The sequence below is a fragment of the Lepidochelys olivacea genome, assembly GCF_965140295.1.
Source record: "Lepidochelys olivacea isolate rLepOli2 genome assembly, chromosome: 24".
NCBI classification, from domain to species: Eukaryota; Metazoa; Chordata; order Testudines; family Cheloniidae; genus Lepidochelys; species Lepidochelys olivacea.
The window spans coordinates 15,054,083-15,076,376 of record NC_140434.1 but is presented as its reverse complement, the minus strand read 5'-3'; the positions used below and the strand labels follow the sequence as shown (position 1 = coordinate 15,076,376).

Genomic DNA, 22,294 nt, shown 5'->3' with positions numbered 1-22,294 from the left:
GGGGCCGGTTTTGTTCAATATCTTCATAAATGATCTGGAGGATGGTGTGGATTGCACCCTCAGCAAGTTTGCAGATGACACTAAACTGGAAGGAGAGGTAGATACGCTGGAGGGTAGGGATAGGATACAGAGGGACCTAGACAAATTAGAGGATTGGGCCAAAAGAAATCTGATGAGGTTCAACAAAAGCAAGTGCAGAGTCCTGCATTTAGGATGGAAGAATCCCATGCACCGCTACAGACTAGGGACCGAATGGGTTGGCAGCAGTTCTGCAGAAAAGGACCTAGGGGTTACAGTGGACAAGAAGCTGGATATGAGTCAACAGTGTGCCCTTGTTGCCAAGAAGACCAATGGCATTTTGGGATGTCTAAGTAGGGGCATTGCCAGCAGATCGAGGGATGTGATTGTTCCCCTCTATTCAACATTGTTGTGGCCTCATCTGGAGTACTGTGCCCAGTTTGGGGCCCAACATTGCAAGAAGGATGTGGAAAAATTGGAAAACGTCCAGCGGAGGACAACAAAAATGATTAGGAGACTGGAACACATGACTTATGAGGAGAGGCTGAGGGAACTGGGATTGTTTAGTCTATGGAAGAGAAGAAGGAGGGGGGATTTGATAGCTGCTTTCAGCTTCCTCAAAGGGGGTTCCAAAGAGGATGGATCTAGACTGTTCTCAGTGGTAGCAGATGACAGAACAAGGAGTAATGGTCTCAAGTTGCAGGGGGGGGGGGAGGTTTAGGTTGGATATTAGGAAAAACTTTTTCACTCGGAGGGTGGTGAAGCACTGGAATGCGTTACCTAGGGAGGTGGTGGAATCTCCTTCCTTAGAAGTTTTCAAGGTCAGGCTTGACAAAGCCCTGGCTGGGATGATTTAGTTGGGGTTGGTCCTGTTTTGAGCAGGGGGTTGGACTAGATGACCACCTGAGGTCCCTTCCAACCCTGATATTCTATGATTCTGTGAGAGCAGCCCCCGGCCCTTGTTCCTGCCCCCCTGTGTGTACCACCCAGGGCAGATGGAGGGTCCAGGGCTCCCTGGGTGGCTCTTACCATGGCCTGGCTCCAGCTTCCAGCCTGGCCAGGGGGTGGGGTCTTGGGGGGAAGAGGAGAAGCAAGGGTTGGGGCCCCGTGGCGAGCAGGGTATGGGGTGCCCCAAATGTTCTTTGTGCCCAGGGCCCCAATAAATCTCTCTCTGCCTCTGATAGGATCTGGGGGACCCTGCTGAGAAGGAATCTGGCCGGGTGGGCTGACAGAATGGCTAGGTAACGGGGAGCTGACCTGCTGGGAGCTCCCGTTAAGGGCTCAGAAAGGACAGATGGACCAGTGGTTAGAGTACTAGCTTTCCATTCCCTGCTCCATCACCGGCAGGGGAGCAGGCTCATCGCCGCAATGAAACATCCTCCCACCGGAGCAGAGAAGGAGCTTTCGGTTTGACGATGCTCCTATCCAATTCGCCAGGAGAGGGAGGAAGAGATAGGCATGACCATCCCAGCTCCACCCGCCCAATAAGGTCCACCCATGTACAGAACCAAACGGGAGGGGGGCGGTCACACTCGATTTTGTGGATGCTCAAAATAACTTTCTCCTTGGGCTTGGTTAGAATGTGCCATGGGGCAAGCTGGGTTCCCCAAAAGAGGTCATGGAAGGTCTCTCTACTGGATGTCGAAGTGACACTGGTCATGCTAATCATTGCATGATGCACATATGGGAAAATGTGAGGAGATATAGACTCATCGACTTTAAGGCCAGAAGGGATCATCATGATCATCTCGCCTGACCTGCCGCACGTTGCAGGCCACAGAACCTCACCCACCCACTCCTGTAATACACCCCTAACCACTGGCTGAGTTACTGAAGTCCTCAAATCATGGTTTAAGACTTCAAGTTACACAGAATCCACCATCTACACTAGTTGGAACCTGGAAGTGGCCTGTGCCCCATGCTACAGAGGAAGGTGAGAACCCCTCTAGGGTCTCTGCCAATCTGACTTGGGGGAAAATTCCTTCTGGACCCCAAATCTGGCAATCAGTTAGACCCTGAGCATGTGGGCAAGACCAACCAGCCAGACACCTGGGAAAGAATTCTCTGTAGTAACTCAGAGCCCTCCCCATCTAGTGTCCCACTGGAGATATTTGCTGCTCACAGTCTCAGATCAGCTACATGGCATGGTTGGCAGTCTTGTCATACCAGCCCCTCCATAAATTTATCAAGCTCAGTCTTGCAGCCAGTTCGGTGTTTTGCCCCCACTGCTCCCCTTGGATGGCTGTTCCAGAACTTCATGGTGATCTGTAGGTCTGCAGCTACAAGCAGGTCACTCAAAGGTATCGTGTCTTGAGATAAACTTCTCCAGCCAGGGGGTGGCCTGCCGGAGCCCTGTGTACTGTGTGTTGTACAATAGAAGTCGATCGGCACACTAAGTCAAATGCTAACGAACAGTGGGTGGAGACTGCTGAAGGAAGAGGTAAACAGCAGGACTCTATTTACAGGTGAACCTCGAAGATCTATTCTGGTATATTTGGGGTGCAGCGAGTCACCTTGGCATCCTTCCACCTTCAAAGAGCAAGCTGCCAACCAGCTTGATCTTATGGAAGGGGCATCTCAGCCAACCTGGTTGCAAATGCTGGGGAAAGGACATGGGGCAAGCCATCTTGCCGGAGATGGGGGAACGTTTTGCGAGTGAGGTTTCCGCTATGATCCTTTGCCCCCCAAGTTCTTACTGTCTAGCACTTGTAGCTCTGTTCTTTGATCATAAACTTATTCTTTGCTTTCACACAGTGAAACATTTTTAAGTGCCATGGGTTACGGAGAGTGGGAAGCCTGACTTGAAGCTTGCAAGCGGGTCAGGATATCTCTATAGCCCAGGTGGTCTCCTAGGAGATGGGAAACCCACATTCAAATCCCTTCTTCACAGAAAGCAGAGGGGGGCACTGAACTCTGGGCCCCCATGCCCCAGATGAGAGGACTAACCACTGGGCTAATGGCCCACCAGCCTTCCACGGGGAACAAAATGCTTTAAGTGTCTAACATCAGAAGATGGCTTATAGAGGAGACTCATGCATGGAAATAGGTGCCTAAGACCCTCTGAGTGGCATGGCGTAGACCACCCCCCCCCCCTGTGCTCAGCATTTCCTATTACAGTAGCACCTTGGAGTGCCAGGCACAGATCAGGACCCCAGTCTGCTAAGCACTGTACATTGTTATTTATTAGGTGTATTACAGTAGAGCCCATGAACCACATATTTGGGCTGGGACCCATTGCGCTAGATGCTGTACATTGTTATTTATTAGGTGTATTATGGCAGAGCCTAGGCGCCCCAGAGATAGACCAGGACCCATTGTGCTAGGTGCTGTGCATTGTTTATTGGGTGTATTACGATAGCACCTAGGAGCCTCAGCCATGGGCCATGACCCCATTGTGTTAGGCGCTGTACATTGTCATTTATTAGGTGTATTATGGTAGAACCAACTCAACCCTTTCCTTTATCAGCCCACAGCACTGTCAACACCGGGCTGGCACAGCACCAGTCTGGGATACTGGATGTGTGCGAGTTACTCAGAGCAGCTCCTTCCCAATACTGAGACCTGCGTGGCCCTCTCATTACAGGCAGTCATACCGGCGAGAAATTGCCCCATGTGGCTGCTGGGTGCAGCCAGTCGAAGGCTCCACCCAGCCCATCTGGGTACAGCCAACATTCAGGGTTGCCAGGTCTCCTGACAGCTGGGGCTGTTCTCTAAGCCCCAGCAGATGGAGTCCTGGGACTGGCCCAGAATCAAAACAAGACCTCGTGATTCCAAAAGAAAGCTTGAAAACATTACCTACATTCCCCTTAAAAGCCAAGAGAAGGCATGATTCAATGCTTTGCATCATCCAGTACTGGGGGAGACCTGCTCCACCCCCCAGCTACCTGTGTGACTCTCAACAAGGCACTCAGTCTCACGCTCTGCCTCAGTTTTCCTATCAGCACAATGGATAGAGTGTCTGTGATTTTTTTTTTTTTTGCCCTAAAATGCCAAGGCATCAAAACGGAAACTGCTCCCAGGACAGGATCTGTCTGGGTGACGTTCCCAATGCCAAAAAATACGGGGTGGGGGGGGGAAAGGTGTGACTGTCAAACCATCCCGACAGGACAGGCTGTGACTGAATTTATCAAGGTTTTTTAATGGGTTGAAAAGGGCAAAAGCAAAACGGAGGCTTTAGAAATGGTTGCAATGAAATGTTTCAACTGACCCAACTCAAAATGGGTTTTTGTTTTCTTTTGTCGAATGAAGAAAAAACAGTCCCCTGATTTTTCACACTTGCTATTAGGTCACCCTACCCCGAACAAAGGGAGTAATAGCCCCTACCTTCTTCTCAGGGGGGTGCAAGGATAAATCGATTAAAGAATGTGAGGCGCCCAGATACCCTAGTGCTGGGGGCCAGATAAGGACCTAAAATGAACGGATGGAATCCGAGGGCAAATAAACAGAAAAAAAGCAATCTCATGATCAAGTCCAGAATCTCGTCACTGACAGCGCTCAGTGGAAGGTGGGAGACCCCCTGCGGTGACTGATGAGAGATAATCTGCCTCTCCCAAAAAACCACACCTTAATTCTCACCTTGCTCTCTTATAATTAGAGATTAAATCAAACCCTGAAAGAGGAAGTTTGATAGTCCCAGCCACTAATCTGTCTGCAGTCACGTACTGTGATAATTCCGGTTATTCCACTCCCTTCCTGAATCTTGTTATGGTTTTGGTTTCAACAGCTTCCTGTGGCAGTGGGTTCCACAGGTCAACTGCACGTTGCGTGAAAAATACAAGTCCTTTTATGGGCTTTGAACTCATAGATTTGTGGGGTACATCTACATTGCAATTCAAACCCAGCAGCATCACGTCTCAGAGCCCGGATCATTGGACTCGGGCTCACAGGGCTTGGGCTATGGGGCTAAAAATAGCAACGCAGACGTTCCCATCTGGGATGGAGCCCTGGCTCTGAGACCCACCCCCCACATGGAGGATCCTGCCCGAGCCTGAACGTCTACATATCTGTTTTTAGCCCCACAGCCTGAGCCCTGTGAGCCTGAGTCAGCTGACCCGGGCCAGCAGCGGCCGTACTGGGGGATTTTCATGGCAATGTGGGCATACTCATATATTGTAAGGCCAGACAGGGCTCAGAGATCATCTAGTCTGGCCTCCTGCATAATGCTGGTTGGAGAAATTCACCCAGTTGCCCCTGCATGGAGTCCATTCCATAGCCAGCATTTTCCCAGGATGGCATCCGGGCAGCAATGGAAGCCATCGAATGATGGAGAATCCATCAGGGAACAGCTAATCAACCTGCACTGAGAAAAATTGGTGCCTTGTTCCTAACCGGAATGTGTCTATCTTTAATTTCCAGCCACTGGTTCTTGTTCTCTTTCTTTCACGAGCCCATCAGTACCTGTGATTTTCTTCTCGTGAAGATATGTACACACCGTGACCAAGTCACCTCTGGCTCTGCTTTTTGATCAGTGGAACAAATCTAGCTCTCTCCCTCGTGCATGGTGTAGGCGGGGTTTATGCTAAAAAATGAGGTCAACCCAATTACAGTAACTCGTCACTTAAAGTCGTCCCGGTTAACATTGTTGTTACCTTGCTGATCAATCAGGGAACATGCTCGTTTAAAGTTGCACAGTGCTCCCTTCTAAGACCTGCTTTGTCCACCATTGCAGCTAACTGTGGGGTGGGGGGCAGGGGCTTGGAACCAGGGTGGACCGGCAGCCCCCCTGTCAGCTGCCCGCTCCCCTAAGTTCCTGTGCAGCAGCCGCCCCTCAGGCTCCCAGTTGCCGGCAGTTCAGCCGTCCCTGCCCACACGGCCCTGTGCTGCCCCTGCCCTCTGCCGGGGAGCTAATAGAAAAGGTGGGCTAATAGAAACACGACAGGGCTCAGGGCGGAGGGAGCTTCCTGGCAGCAGCTCCTGCAGTCCCAGCTTGCTGATTAACTTAACAAGGTAGTGTACTTACGAGTGGGGTCAGGATACTTAAAGGGGAAATCTCTCTCACACACACAGGGTGTGTCTCTCTGTCTGCCATGCTGTCTCCCCTCCCTTCGTTCTGAGTGTGAGGCTACATTAACTACGTGTTGACCCTTGGGGGCTGAGCCGAGTGCGAGTTCATCATTCGGCGGTAAGGCATTCCCCGGGAACCACCCCACCCTCTGACTCCACCGCCTCAACCGAGCTTCACAATCATCATCGCTGTGTGCAGTATTGAAGTGTTTGTTTAAAACTTATACTGTGTGTGTGTGTATGTAGATACATAGATAGATAGATAGATAGTCTTTTGTCTGGCAAAAAAAAAATTTCCCTGGAACCTAACCCCCCCATTTACATTAATTCTTATGGGGAAATTGGATTTGCTTAACATCGTTTCGCTTAAAGTTGTGTTTTTCAGGAACAGAACGACCACGTAAAGTGAGGAGTTACTGTCTGTCGTTCAGGGATGTGTGAAAAATCCACAACGCCGAGTGAGGTAGTGAAGCCAACCTAACCCTCCATGTAGACAGCTCTAGGTTGATGGAAGAATTCTCCCATCTACCTAGCTCCTGCATTTCGGGGAGATGGATTGACTATGCCAATGGGCTGACCCCTCGCTGGAGCATTTCAAGTGTAGACAAGCCATCAGGCCCTTCTTCCCCCCAAGTCCTTGTGGCTCATCTCTGCCCCCCCTCTCCGATTCTCCACCTCCTTTTTTCCCCCTTGTCCTCGTGCAAGGAGACAGAGCAGAAGGTTCAGGGAGTCGCTTTCGGCAATGGAGAAGGAGCCGTTCCAAGGGTTAAATCCTACCGGTTTCCCCTGCAGAGGACAGAGGCGGGAACAAAGGCTGGCTTGTTCCTGGGACTCCCTGGGATCCAACCTACTGAAGGCAGGAGCATGAGGGCGGAGGGAGCCACCTGGCTGTCAACACATAGGGCAGTTCCCCAAATACGGCAATCACGTTGACTCACAGGGACAGCCCATTTCCCTGCCATAAAAAGTGGCCCATCCCTGAGGATCCTGAGCTCTGTCCAAGACACAACCGCCGGAGCCTCTTCCGCTCCCGAGGGCCCCACACCAGGAGCTCCAGGTGAAGCAGGGCCAGTCCAGCTCCTGTTGTCGGGATGCCTGGCTGGGGGGTGGCTGGATGGGTTATGGTGGCAGGGTGGAAAGGAGATAGCTGTGGTTTGGAAACTGATGTAGGGTGGTGCCTTGGAGCATTTCACTGTTATTGGGGTGATTATGGGCTGCCAGGGCATCACTCCATTATTGGGAGGATTATGGGGCATCTCTCAGCTTTCAGGGGACAATAGGGTAACATGTGGGTATTGTTTTGTTATTGGGGATGATAATGGGGTGCCAAGGAGCACTGCTGTATTATTGGGGGGATTATAGGGAATGGCAAGGGGCACTCAACGAAGACAGATGGCTTGGTACTTCGGCTGCTCAGCTGGTACATCTCTGGTCTGCCGCTGCCTCCGCCTCCCTGTAGGACCTTGGCCTAATCGCTTAGTTTCCCCATCTGTACAATGGGGATTGTAGCTCTGCCCTGCTCACCAACAAATTGTGGGGATAAATAGGGTAAAGATTGGGAAGTGCTTGGATACTACTGTAATGGGGGCCAGATAGCACCTTAGATCTATTAATTTCTCTGTTATTAAGCTGGTTATGGGGAGTTTTCCCTCCTCTGTTATTGGGGTGACATGTTAGAAGGGGAACTAGTAGGAGAGGGGTGAGCTTAGTCCAGCTCATGGAAATCTTTGTCATCTGGCTTGAGATTTAGTTCCCCCAACAGATCAGATCTTTCCATGGAACTTGTCCCTGGGGGCGACTGGGACCGGGTGAAAGTGGAAGATGCAGCTGAGTTGGGGGAGACTGGGCCCCCATTGCCAACAGATGATCACAGTGCATTTCCCCTCCCCATGTCGGGCAGTGCTATCATCTCCTGGTACAGGCAGGGCAGCCGAGGTGCAGAGAAACCACTTGCTCATGGGAGCCTGTGGAAGAACAGGGACTCAAGCCTGGCTTTACTGAATCCTAAGCGTGCACCTTCCCTGCGAGGCATCCGTCGTCCTCTAGATGCCCATGGCCAACGATTTCCTTTCTATCTCTTTCCCTGCAGTAAAGCCAGTGACTCCGACGACCGTATCCATTGCCACAACTGCCATGGAGCTGCTGGTCATCGCAATGCTGGTAGTCGGGGCAGCCACAGGTAGGAAAAAGAATCACGCAAGAAGCCAAAGTTGGGTTGGGTGAGAAGGTTCTGCAGTTTCACTGCAGGCCCTTTTTTGACAGTTTTAATCATTTGTATTGAGGTAAAGCCTAGAAATGCCAGTCACTGACCAACCTCCTGCTCTCCTGAGCATGCGTACACCAAGCCTGGGAGAATTTTCACGAGAACAGCAAAAGGCACCACCCTGACCCCAGGGCTATTCCTTTGCAAAATTTCAAGTCCCTGCTATCAAGGCACGAGAGCACTTCAAAAAGTGGTTGGAGAATTGTTTGAACATTGCAGAAATGACCTATCATTCCTGAACCTCATTCTTGGAAATGGCTGAAACTGGATCTTTCCAGAGGACGTTCAGAGAGCATGCGTGGAAAATCTCAGCTTGAAGAGTTAAAGTTTGATAGAAGAGTTTCAGCCACTGAAAACAGGGTTTGATCATGTAAAGTGTTAGGTAACCAATGCCACCTACAATAGATTATCATCCCTGCCTGAGCAAGCTGGTTTGATATGTAAATTTTGCCTACCCAAATATTCAGCTCAAGCAAATTGTACACATCATCAGCAGAGAACACCAGCTGGCCTGCGACTATCCAATCAAAAAAACAAATAATTATTTCTGCTCCTCCCACCCTAAATAATTTGACTTAAAAAAAAAAGTAATTGAAACCTGAAACATTCTGATCTGGAAATGCTGCCGCAATGCTTCATGGGAGTTGTAGTATGGGTGCTTGAGGCTCCCATCCTTCTTTACTGGCAACCTCTTTGGTCAGACTACATCTCCCATGATACACCACTCATGGAGAGGGAAGGTGATGGTATTATGGGAGTCTCTGGCTGTGACGCATCATGGGAGATGTAGTCCTTCTGTGTTGCATGGCTTATAGAGGAAAATGGGCACCAAACTGCAGCACTGCAGAAGCATGCCAACAGTATTTCCAAATAAAAAAAATAAAAAATTTCCACAGGAATTGAAAAACTTTGTTTTGTTGAAACCCTGATTGTCCATTAAAACAGTTTCTATCCATCCCTGCTGATGATGCCCTGGCTAGCTCGTCTGCAGGGATAAGATCCAGGACCCAATGTGTAAAACCACGAGCCTTTCCTCTCTAATGAAAATATCCGGTTCCATGCACCTATAGATTTGTGAGTGCAGTTGGGCAGGAACTAGAATCTTCTGTGAGACATTCTGTGATTTTGAAATTTATTTTCATTCCAAATCAGAACTACACCAACAAATTTTGACATTTTCAGATGAAATTTTCAAAAAAATACTTCTGATCAATTAAAATGTTTAATTTTGATACACTTGAGGTGTTTAGTTCCAATTTTTAATTTGTAAGGAATTAAAATAAATTAAATAAGGTTGTAAAATAGCTAAACAAATTGTCATTTCAAAATGAAAATTGAAACGTTCCATTCTGATCATGTCCATTTCTTTCCAAAGAAGATCTCGTTGAAATAGACATGTTGCCTGTGAAATGTCTCCATTTTGACAAAATGGCATTTTCTGTAGGAAAAAACTGTTCCATTGGAAATTTTCCAACCAGCTGTACTCCTGAGCTTCTATCCTCTGGTGTAGCTATTAGGTAGGGACTCTGGGCTAGTGTGGCATGCACTAGATATGCCAATTTTTGTGGGGAAAATCGCTTGATGACATCTGTGAGAACACAACGCATAGGATAATAGTGCTGCTGTTGGATGTGCAATGGAAGTGGACCATGAATGGTGAATCTAAAGAACTGAAAAGACTATTGGACTATGCAGCTCAGCTACAATATTCTGCCTTTTTTTTTTTTTTTGCAATATTTGCAAAATGGGCTAGGGCAAAGACTGCAGCTGGAGATATGTATCATTAGCATCCAGAGTCTTCACAGACGCAGTCTCCAAATGCATACCACTTGAGAAAGAAAGTCTGGGAAATCTTACTTGGTCTTGAAGCTTCTCCCAGCTGTGTCTATGGATCATTCATGATCGAAATAACCTATTTCAAAGCTGAGTGCCATCTCAAATCCCAGCTCAAATCACGTTTCAGAATTATGATTCCACTGTTGAATTTGTATCAGGAAGTCAAATAATTGTGGGATGATGTTTTTTCCAAGATCTAAATGAGACCCGTCAAGGCCAGGCTCCAGAAGCCAACTCCAAGGTTGACTTCCACATCAACCTACTCAAATGGTGTGTCACCTCACATGTGGGATATGTGATCAAGTGCAACTGCAGAGATACTGGAGTCCATGATGAATACTCTACATTCTGGATGGAAAACACATTTCATGCCTAAACATTATGCCATATTGTCAGGGTTCCGTCCCCATTCTGAACTCTAGGGTACAGATGTGGGGACCCACATGAAAGATCCCCTAAGCTTATTTCTACCAGCTTAGGTTAAAAACTTCCCCAAGGCACAAATATCTATTTGTCCTTGGACTGAGGTATGCTGTCACCACCAGTGATTTAGACAAAGAATCAGGGAAAGGACCACTTGGAGTTCCTATTCCCACAAAATATCCCCCCAAGCCATACCCCTTTGCCTGGGGAGGCTTGAAAAATAAACAAGGTGAGCACAAACGAGACCCTTGGGTTTGTAGGACACTAAAAACCCAAAGGTTTCAGAGTAGCAGCCGTGTTAGTCTGTATTCGCAAAAAGAAAAGGAGGACTTGTGGCACCTTAGAGACTAACCAATTTATTTGAGCATGAGCTTTCATGAGCTACAGCTCACTTCATCAGATGCATAAAGTGGAAAGTACAGTGAGGAGGTTTTATACATACACACAGACCATGAAAAATATACATTGTAAGGAGAGTGATCACTTAAGATGAGCTATTACCAGCAGGAGGGTCGGGTGGGGGGAGAGAAAACCTTTTGAAGTGATAATCAAGGTGGGCCATTTACAGCACATTTCCAGGAGTTATCAAGAACGTCTGAGGAACAGTGCGGCGGGTGGAAGGGGGGAAGGAATAAACAAGGGGAAATAGTTTCACTTAGTATAATGACTCAACCACTCCCAGTCTCTATTCAAGCCTAAGTTAATTGTATCCAATTTGCAAATTAATTCCAATTCAGCAATCTCTCGTTGGAGTCTGTTTTCGAAGTTTTTTGTTGAAGGATAGTCACTTTGAGATCAGAAATCGAGTGTCCAGAGAGATTGAAGTGTTCTCCGACTGGTTTATGAATGTTATAATTCTTGACATCTGATTTGTGTCCATTTATTCTCTTACATTCTTAAACTATTTCCCCTTGTTTATTCCTCCCTCCCCCCCCCCCCCCCACTGTTCCTCAGGTGTTCTTGTTCACTCCTGGAAATGTGCTGGAAATGGCCCATCTTGATTATCACTTCAAAAGGTTTTCTCTCCCCCCACCCCACTCTCCTGCTGGTAATAGCTCATCTTAAGTGATCACTCTCCTTACAATGTATATTTTTTCATGGTCTGTGTGTATGTATAAAATCTCCTCACTGTACTTTCCACTTTATGCATCCGATGAAGTGAGCTGTAGCTCATGAAAGCTTATACTCTAATAAATTGGTTAGTCTCTAAGGTGCCACAAGTATTCCTGTTCTTTTTTTAAAAACACAAACAGATTCTTAAAAAACAGAACTTTATTATAAAGAAAAAAAAAAAGTAAAAGAAGCACCTCTGTAAAATCAGGACGGAAGGTAATTTTACAGAACAATCAGATTAAAAACACAGAGGATTTCCCTCTAGGCAAAATTTAAAAGTTACAAAAACCAGGATAAACCTCCATCTAGCACAGGGAAAATTCACAAGCTAAACAAAAGATAAACTAATGCATTTCCTTGCTTTACTTACAATTTTCGTAATCCAGATGTTTAGTTCAAGTAGGGCTTTGGGAGATGTATTTTCCCTGTCCTGATTCCTCACTGACTCGGAGAGAACCAACAAAGAGAACAAAGCAAAAACCTTCCCCCACAGATTTGAAAGTATCTTCTCCCCTTATTGGTCCTTTTGGTCAGGTGCCAACCAGGTTACCTGAGCTTCTTAACCCTTTACAGGTAAGGAGGGATTTTATGATACCCTTAGCTGTATGTTTATGACACATATAAGCCTGCAGTGATGGATAATGTTCTCCTCAAAGGGAAGCATGTTAAGCTTCCATTTATCCTCAGGGGAAAAAAACAGGATCTTAAATTTCATTCATGAAGGACACATAGGCATGGGAAATTGCCAAAGGAACGAGCAAATCTAAGTCAATGGTGAGTATATGTTAAAGATTCCCAATCCACAGACGTTCTGAGCATGTTAGACTGGTTCCTTACCAACAGGGAGAAATCGGTAGCAACTCTTGAGATGGAAGGCAGTTTGGGGAGAAGTCATCACGAAAAGAAAAATTTCATGACACGAAAGAAAGGAAGGAGTGAGGGCAGCAGACTAAGGAGAATGGACTTCAAAAAAGTAGACTTTAAGAAGCTCAGTGAACTGGTACGTAAGATCCCATGAGAAGAAAATCTAAGGGACGAAGGAGTTCAGGAGACTAGGCTGTTTCTCAAGGAGATAATATTAAAGGCACAATTGCAAAACTATCCCAGTGAGCAGGAAAGATAGGAAGCATAGTAAGGGACCAGTCAGGCTCCATGAGGAGCAATGTAATGACCTGAAAATCAGAAAGGAGTTCTACAAAAAATTGGAAATATTGACAAATTGTTAAGGAGGAGAACAAAAGAATAGCACAAGTATGTAGGGACAAAATCAGCATATTTAAGGCACAAAATGAGTTAGCAAGGGATATAAAAAGCAATAGGAAGAGGTTCTTTAAATACATGGGGAGCAAGAGAAAGAGGAAGGAAAGTGGAGGTCCTCTACTCAGCAGGGAAGGAGAGCTAGTAACTCATGACATCAAGAAAACTGAGCTGTTTAATGCCTATTTTGCTTCAGTCTTCACTAAAAAGGTTAATGGAGACCAGATACTCAACACAATTAATATTATCAACCAGGGGGAATAAACTCAAGCCAAAACAAGGAAAGAACAGGTTAAAGAATATTTAGCTAAGTTAGATGTATTCAAGACAGCAGGGCCGGATGAAATTCACCCTTGGATACTTAAGAAATTAGCTGAAGCACTCTCAGAACCATTAGCAATTATCTTTGAGCACTCCTGGAGGACAGGTGAGGTCCCAGGAGACTGGAGAAGGGCAAACATAATTCCTCTCTTTAAAAAGGGGAACAAAGATGACCCAGAAAATTCCAGACCAGGTAGCCTAACTTTGATACCTGAAAAGATACTGCAACAAATTATTGAACCCAAAAAAAAACAATCCATTTGTAAGCCCCTGGAAGACAATAGGGCTATATGGAATAGCCAGCATGGATTTGTCAAGAATGAATTGTGCCAAATCAACCTAATTTCCTTCTTTAAAAGGGTTACTGGCCTATTAGATGGGAGAAAGTAGTGGATGAACTATATCTTTATTTTAGAAAGGCTTTTGACACAGACCCCCATGACATCCCCATAAGCAAGCTAGAACAATGTGGTCTAGATGAAATTACTAGAAGGTGGGTGCGCAACTGGTTGAAAGACCATACTCAAAGAGTAGTTATCAATGGTTCACTGTCAAACTGGGGGGGTGGTGTATCTAGTCATGTCCCACAGGGCTCAGTCCTGGGTCTGGTACTATTCAATATTTTAATTAATGATTTGGATAATGAGTGGAGAGTATGCTGATAAATTTATGGGTGACACCAAGCTGAGAGGGGTTGCAAGCACTTTGGAGGACAGGATTAGATTTCAAAATGACCTTGACATATTGGAGAATTGGTCTGAAATTCGTATGAAATTCAGTAAAGACAACTACAAAGTAGTTTTCAGAAGGAAAAATCAAATGCGCAAAATGGGGAATAACTGGCTAGGTGACAGCACTGCTGAAAAGGATCGGGGGGTGACAGTGGAGCACTAATGGAATACGAGTCAGCAGTGTGATGCAGCTATGAAAAAGCCCAATGTCATTCTGGAGTATATGAACAGGGGAGTGCCATATGAAAGACATGGGAGGTAATTGTTCCGCTCTACTTGGCACTGGTGAGGCCTCAGTTGGAGAAATGTGTCCACTTCTGGGCAACCACACTTTAGTAAAGACGTGGACAAATTGAAAGAGTCTGGAGGAGAGCAACAACAATGATCAGAGGTTTAGGAAACCTGACCCGCGAGAAAAGGTTAAAATAACTGGGCATGTTTAGTCTTGAGAAAGGAAGACTGAGGTCGGACCTAAGAACAATCTTCACACATGTTCAAGGCTGTTATCAAGAGGCCGGTGATCAATTGATCTCCATATCTGCTGAAGGAAGGACAAGAAGCAATGGGCTTAATCTGCAGCAAGACAGATCTAGGGTAGATCTAGGGTAGAAAAACTTCCTAACTCTCAGGATAGTTAAGCTCTGGAATCAGCTTCCAAGGAACCCCCATCACTGGAAGTTTTTAAGACCAGGTTGGACAAACACCTGTCGGGGATGGTCTAGGTTTTTTGTGGGGGTCCTGCCACAGTGCAGGGGATTGGACTTGACGACCTCTGGAGATCTCTTCCAGTCCCATATATCTATGACACTGCGATCTTGTCAAAACCAAAAGGTTCTGATCAACCTCAAATGGGTTCCCCCCCCGCACTAGAATTTGTTTCATGGGAAATATTGGGGGCACACTTGGCCCCTATCCCTGGCAGCCGAAGCTGCCACCTCCTCAGCTGGGCTTTCGCTCAGGCAGCGACCCGGAGTGGCTGGCATGAGAAGCAGCTGGTCCCGCCCCTTCCGCTCCCCACCCGGGATGGGGGCCGAGCATGCCAGGGGGCAGGCGCATCAAGGAAGAACGGAGCCTCTCTCCCTCCCTCCTGGCAGGCCAAGCAGAAATCTTGGGGGGAGGGCGCTTGACCCCGCACGCCCCCCTACATGTTGCCTATGAATACATCCCTATCTCTACTGCAAATACCTCTCCGGGTACAACCTCGGATCGCCTTGGGCGAGTGAGCGAGTGGCGGCTCATGGTCATCCTGCCATGGGCCAATCCGTAGGGACATGGCTGCTGCCCACCCCACCCCCTGCCCTGCTTTCAGCTGACGTTTGCCACTCTCCATTGCAGCCCCAGACCCCCAGGGACACCGGGTCATCGGAGGGAGAGACTGCATCACTGGCTCCCGTCCCTACCAGGTGGCTCTCCTGAGGAATGGCCGCATCTACTGCGGCGGTAGCCTGATAGCCCCGAAGTGGGTGCTGACTGCTGCGCACTGCCGCTTACGGAGCACGTAAGTCAATGCAGGGGTGGAGGGAGAGAGGGTGATGCATGGGAATAACGCACGGCCCCAGTCCTTATCTTCCTCCTTGGTGTCCCCCTTCTGTACCCAGGTCTCCCTCTGCACCCCCGAATCCCCAGCCCCGTAGTCCTCCCTTCTTTTTCCAGCCCGCAAATCGTGTTTGTGGCTCCTCTCTGCACCCTCTGCAGTTTTCCAGCATCCTTGTTCAGATGTGCCCACCCCAGCACGGACGCAGCACGCCAGCATCGGTCTCCCCAGCGGCATGTGCAGAGGGAAACCCACCTCCACACTCGCCAGCGTTAGGCCTTGTAGCATCCCACCAGCGGCTCGTGGGCAGGTGCTCTAGGAGCTGATGGAATGGAGCGGAGCTCCGGGAAATATTTTCCCTTGACTCCAACCTGATGCTCTTGGTTCTCAACGGGGGGGCTCTGCAGCCCGCTGCTGGTTTCACGGGGTCTGCGGCGCCCTGTGGCTGAAGCCCTGAGCCCTGGCGCACCCCGGAGAGCTGAAGCCCTGAACCCTGGCACACCCTGCAGGGCTAAAGCCCCAAGTCTCCCTGTGATGCTCCCCCCTCCCCGGGGTGCAAACTGGAACTGGGGTACTGCTGAGCCCTCTGTTTTACCAGTCTGGGTTCCCTCTCACACTGTGATGTTGTGACAAGCCGCAAGCTGCCAAGCTTGCCCTCACACCAACACCCACAGGCAGGGGTCACACCAATGCTTCCCTGAGTCATAGCAGGGGCCATTAGCCATATCCTAGCTAGAACATCTTCAGGAAGGACCATCAAGTGTGGACAGGCTACTTCCATGGTCCATTGTGAGTTACGCATTCTTTTGATGGGCCACTCAACTTGAATAGTCCCTTCACAATGTGCTGGCCAGACTAGAAGCAAACTGCCTTGAGGGTGTTACCCCAGGAGCAAACACATTTGAAATACAGATACATAGTCAATATTCATAACTCCAGATACAAAAATGATACATGCCTACAAACAGGATAATCATATTTAGCAAAGCATACATTTTCCATGGACACTGCACATGACATATGTGGTACAAGATGCATCATAATTATGTCATACCCATATCATAATCATATCACTATGGTGACTATGGGGTGCAGAGTGTCACACACCCCACCCTGCAGCTGAAGACTGGAGCCCTGAATGGAGAGGGGTGGGGGGGCTCCGGAAAATACTCAGTGAGAATTTAATCCCTGGAATGAATCCCTGGTGTTCTGCAGAAGGAGAGTGGCCGAAAAATTGAAAGCGATTCAGGCTGCTTTTTTAGAGCTCTGTAATTACTGCAAATCCTGCAGATAGATCTGTCCTTCCCCTCCCCTCCTTTTCTCCTAACTCTCTTTGTGTGTTAGGATGAAGCTGGTATCTTTGCTGTGTAAGCAGAGTCAGGTTGAGCCCTACCCTGACATCTGGAGGGGAGTTGTGGAAAAGGACTTCAGGAGCTGATCTCGTTGGCATGAGCACACCCACCCCGCCTAGCATGATGGGACTGCTTGCCCAAATGGTCACTTTGGCTGCTGTGGGATCCCCAGTCTCTTTGTTATTGGGGCAGGAGTAATAAAGCGTTGTTATTCTGGTTATGTGAATCAAGGACAGTAGAACTGTACCTGGCATTTTATGACGGAGGGACTTGCCCTCGACTAAGTAGCATTCGGGCCAGGAATCCATAAACTGAGAAAATCCATAAACTGAGAAATATTTCCTCCTCATGTGTGGGACTTTGAGAGTTTGAGAGTCTAAGACAATGTCTTATCACCCACAAGGTGATCCTTCTACTGTCCTTGATTCACATAACCAGGATAACAACCCTTTATTACTCCTGCCCCAATAACAAAGAGACTGGGGATCCCACAGCAGCCAAAGTGACCATATGGGCAAGCAGTCCCATCATGCTAGGCGGGGTGGGTGTGCTCATGCCAACGAGATCAGCCCCTGAAGTCCTTTTCCACAACTCCCCACCAGATGTCAGGGTAGAGCTCAACCTGACTCTGCTTACAGTTGTATTTGGAAAACTAATTAAAACATATAAATAATACGTTAAAAATTGCAATATCGCATGTCGACATTTTCAAAACGTTTCCATTTTCAATTTGAGACTTTTTCTTTCAAACTGCCCTGTTAGTTTATTTTCAGAAATGTCTCATGATGATTGAAATGAAATTTTCTCCCACGACTTTTTGATTCACTGGAAAATTCGAAACTCTTTGACCCAGATTTACTCTTTGCAGTTCTCAGTGCTCCCGCACATTGGTTTAACTTGGTATGAGCACGCCACAGTAACACCAGGACAAGGCAAGAGTAAAAATAACCATGTTAAGAGGGTCCCAAAGGTAGGATGAGCAGATAGCAAGTGTGAAAAACCAGGACACTTTTGTTCAGGGAGGGAGGTAAAGTTACACAAACCTTTTATATTGGGATGATCTCAACATTATTGGAACAACTGGTCAGCCCCACTCAAAAGCCAAGGACAAGGAATTCACGATCTTTGGTGAAAACTGCAGCTTTGATAACATCAAAATGTCCCACAAATTCAGAACGAGTTTACCAAATTGTTCATTTCAGCGTGCAAAACCAGGTGCAAGAAATAGTAGTGTCAGCAACAGTGGCGAAGAATGTGTGGAAGCTCACTATTCAGACGGAGAAAACTAACAAAATGTGCTGTGTACATGTGGCATGAGAACAAAGCATGAGATGTACAGGAACTGGGCCTGGAAATAACCGGACCAACCATAAAGTGCATGATATGTAAAATGGAGGATGCATGCATCAGAATAGGGTTAAACTTGTATATAAAGTAACCAATACTTGTATTCTTTGGATCTGTGGTATGCCCTGTACTCCCCTCCCCGCCCTTGACACAGGACTCTGACCAACTCTGTGAAGTCTAAGTGTATGCCAAGAAAAACACGAGATTGGACGAGACTGGAGTGAAACCGAGTTCTCGGTGAACAAAGTTGATGAGATCTCGGAGACTACCCCAACATCGAAAAATCCATTATTGGCCCAATTCTAGTTGCTTGCCCGATGTGACCTTTGAATTGCCGCCCACTGATCTCTTCCTCTGTCCTCTCTCCATGCAGCTCCCTGCAGGTGCATCTGGGGGATTATAATCTACGAGTGAACGAAGGCACAGAACAGATACGAAGAATCCGCAACTTCTTCGTGCATCCAGAGTATAACTTCCGCCGACATGACAACGACTTCATGCTTCTGGAGTTGGATGCACCAGCTCAACTCAACCGCTACGTGAACACGATCAACCTGGCTACCCGTTGTGCCTCTCCTGGAACACGATGTGTCGTGTCAGGATGGGGCACCATCAGGTCCCCCCAAAGTATGGCATGCTGGGGTGTAGAGGGGAGGGGTTGAGGTTGGGCTCAGCTTGGTGAGGGGGTGGAAGCTCTTTAAGAAGACCTCGTTAATGGGCTGTCAAGGGTTCTTGGCTTCTCCTGGGAGAAATTTTTCAACAGAAATGATTTGTAGTGAGAAATGCAGCTTCGACACCACCAAACTGTCCCACACAGGGGGGAGGGATAGCTCAGTGGTTTGAGCATTGGCCTGCTAAACCCAGGGTTGTGAGTTCAATCCTTGAGGGGGCCATTTGGGATCTGGGGCATAAATTGTGGATTGGTCCTGCTTTGAGCAGGGGGTTGGACTGGATGACCTCCTGAGGTCCCTTCTAACCCTGATATTCTATGATTCTTTTCAGAAAAAAATATTTTGAAAATAGTCAAAACTTTGCATTTGAAAACACGGGGACACAATGGCTTGGGTTTCTTTCTATTCAAAATGTTTCCTTCAGATGTTTCCTTTTGTTTTCAAAACAATTTAAAAACATTACAGACGTGCTTCAGATCACAATGAAATATAGTATAACTTGAAATACTGGATTTAAATAGAAGGATTTGTTTGACCTGAGATGAGGATTTTTTTCTGGCTTTTCTGTTCATCAAAAATTTCCCTTTTTGGAAAAGGAATGTGGCCAGATCCCAGCGGGGATCAATCGGCCATCGCTCCGTGGAGTCAATTGGGCCAGATCCCAGCTGGGGTCAATCGGCCGTCGCTCCGTTGGAGTCAATCGGGCCAGATCCCAGCTGGGGTCAATCGGCCGTCGCTCCGTTGGAGTCAATCGGGCCAGATTCCAGCTGGGGTCAATCGGCCGTCGCTCCGTTGGAGTCAATGGGTCTATGCCAGTTTACATCAGTTGAGGATCTTACCCTAAGTTTTCTTCGCTTGCACTGTGTACCCTACCCATGAACTGCTGTTTTTCTGTCGTTGCCCAGATTTGTTCCCAGACGTCATGCGGTGTGCAGATGTCTCTAGCGTCAGCCAGGCCAGGTGCCAGGAAGGCTACGGGGCCAAAATCACGGAGAACATGCTCTGTGCTGGTGTGGAACAGGGCGGCGTAGACTCGTGCCAGGTAAGGGGGCATCCCGGAGAGCGGGGTCGGTGCTGGGTGTCGGAGCTCACACAGCTCAATACTCTTTATCTCCTACGACGTGCAAACCTTTCTCAGCCTGCTCCTGAGGGGCCATCGTCTCTCAGGCCCTGGCCCCAGCCAGCCTTCGTGTCCCATGAAAGAGCAGCCGATCTGCCCTCCGGCCACACCGAGCCCTAAGGGCTGGGCTTCATCCAGTTCCTGGGCCTGTCTGATCCCCAGCGCAGGTGTAAGAAGCTCAGACCACCTGAACCCATTTCTGCTCTTAAACCCTTCCTGTGTCTGTGTGTGTGCCTGCCGCCCCCTGCTGGAGGGGATGGGCCCTGCTCTGTGTGTGTGTGTGGGCGCTGGGGGCATGGCTGCGTTTTGCTCATTGTGCCATGTTGTCTCCGCAGGGGGATTCAGGAGGCCCACTGGTCTGCAACGGGCAGCTGCAAGGCGTGGTCTCCTGGGGGTCCGCTGTCTGTGCCCAGCCGGGACGGCCCGGGGTCTACGCCAATGTCTGCAAAGCAGTCCAGTGGGTGAGGAACACCATAGGGAGGAGGTGCCCCATATTGGACTGAGAGCTCACAGCACGTCCCGCCTGCCACAATAATCCACCAAACACACGCCCCAGCCACGCCTCTCCTCATCTTGCCGCGGCACCCAGGGAGTGCTGATCTGGGTCAGACTAGGATGGGGGCACTGTGGTGGGACCAGCCCAAAGCAGCCAATGGTTATGAGCCAGGCCTAACCAAATCCTGAGACTGGGTTAAAAATGTGGGACTGGTTTAAAAATCATGAATCAGCCTGAAGATTGTGAGATTGCTTTAAAAATCACGAGATCAGCATTAAATGACTGAGACTGCGTTAACAGATCACGAGATTGGCTGAAAAGTCATGAATCAGCCTGAAGTTCACAGGAGTGCGTCAAAAATCGAGAGGTTGTCTTTCAAAATCGTGAGATTGGATTAAAAATTATGAGCCGGGTTTTTAACTGCACTAAATCGCGCCCAGGTCTTTGATCTGGTCTCTTGCATTGGTGTGGGTGGCGTACGTGGGTATAACTGCTCTGACGTCACCAAGTCTGACGTCCCGTGGAGTTCAAGCTTCATCGTGAAGTGCTACAGAAACATAGCTAGAGCAAAGGCCCGCCTGTAGCGTAGACAAACCCTGGGAGTTCATGTTCGGCTGATTATCCACCACAGCCCCCAAATCTTTCTGACAGTCACTGCTTCTCTGGGTGGAGTCCCCCATCCTCTATGTCTGGCGGACATTCTGTGTTCTGAGACAGACGCCATTTACATCCCCACGAGACTCAGGGGAAAACTGCAAGACCTGGCAGTGGTGAGACTCAGCGACCCAAATCTCCCATGAATTTATGACACGTCTCATGAGGGTGAGTTTGTTTCTTAAAGCCTCGAGTTCCTGAGTCACATGACTCTGTGAGAATCTGAGCTTTTACTGAAAAAAGTCACTTTCTAGACCTAGGCTTTGGGGAAGGAAAACTGGGGAACTGACCCTTAGAGGCTCCAAAAACAGTGAATAAACAAACCCTAGTGGTTTTGTTTTGTTTTTCACATCTTGTGATTTTTTTAAGCCAATCTCACAATTTTGCATGGGTCCATACTTACCAATTTTGAACTCTTTGGGTAAGAGATACAGTGGAGTCGCATATTACACTGGGGTTAGGTTCTAAAGTCAGCGTGTAAGGCGAAAATCATGTAAAGTCAAAATTACCCTTGAAAATCCCTTAAATTGCCCATAAAGTACAGTATACTGTACATGGTTTTGTGTCTACAACCCTGTACAGTAATATATATAAATGTACAATGTATACAGTAATGTGCAATATATAATAAAGAGTACATATATATCTGTATGTATATATATATCTTCTTACTATATGTTCCATTCTATGCATCCGATGAAGTGAGCTGTAGCCCATGAAAGCTTATGCTCTAATAAATTGGTCCGTCTCTAAGGTGCCACAAGTCCTCCTGTTCTTTTTTGCGGATACAGACTAACATGCCTGCTACTCTGAAATCTGATCATCTCAATTTCTTTCCAAACAAAATGTTATTGAAATCAACACATTCCCTGTGAAACGTTTCCATTTCAACAAAATGTCGTTTTCTGAAGGAAAACTCTTCCACTGGACATTTTCCAACCATTTTCCAACCTGAGCTTATACCTGTGGTGTAGCTATTAGATAGAGACCCCTTGCTAGTGTGACATGCACTAGATATGCCAACTGTCTTGGGGGAAATTGATTGACAACATCTCTGATAACACAACCCTTAGGATAATATTGCTGCTGCTGGACGTTGAAGGGAAACGGGCCATGGAGGATGAATCTGAACTGAAAACAGTTTGGCCTGTGTTT

The 22,294-nt window shown here is 47.7% G+C and overlaps 1 protein-coding gene across 1 annotated transcript; it reads left to right on the top strand.

Annotated features, from left to right (window-relative positions):
• Positions 1–7,029: 7,029 nt before the first annotated feature.
• On the top strand, positions 7,030–21,677 carry LOC311512556 (trypsin-3-like). Its single transcript, XM_084613829.1, has 6 exons — positions 7,030–7,078; positions 8,111–8,200; positions 15,301–15,463; positions 18,572–18,825; positions 19,775–19,911; positions 20,325–21,677. The coding sequence occupies exons 2-6, from the start codon at positions 8,155–8,157 to the stop codon at positions 20,490–20,492; spliced, it is 768 nt and encodes a 255-aa protein (XP_084469955.1). The 5' UTR covers positions 7,030–7,078; positions 8,111–8,154; the 3' UTR covers positions 20,493–21,677.
• Positions 21,678–22,294: the final 617 nt, after the last annotated feature.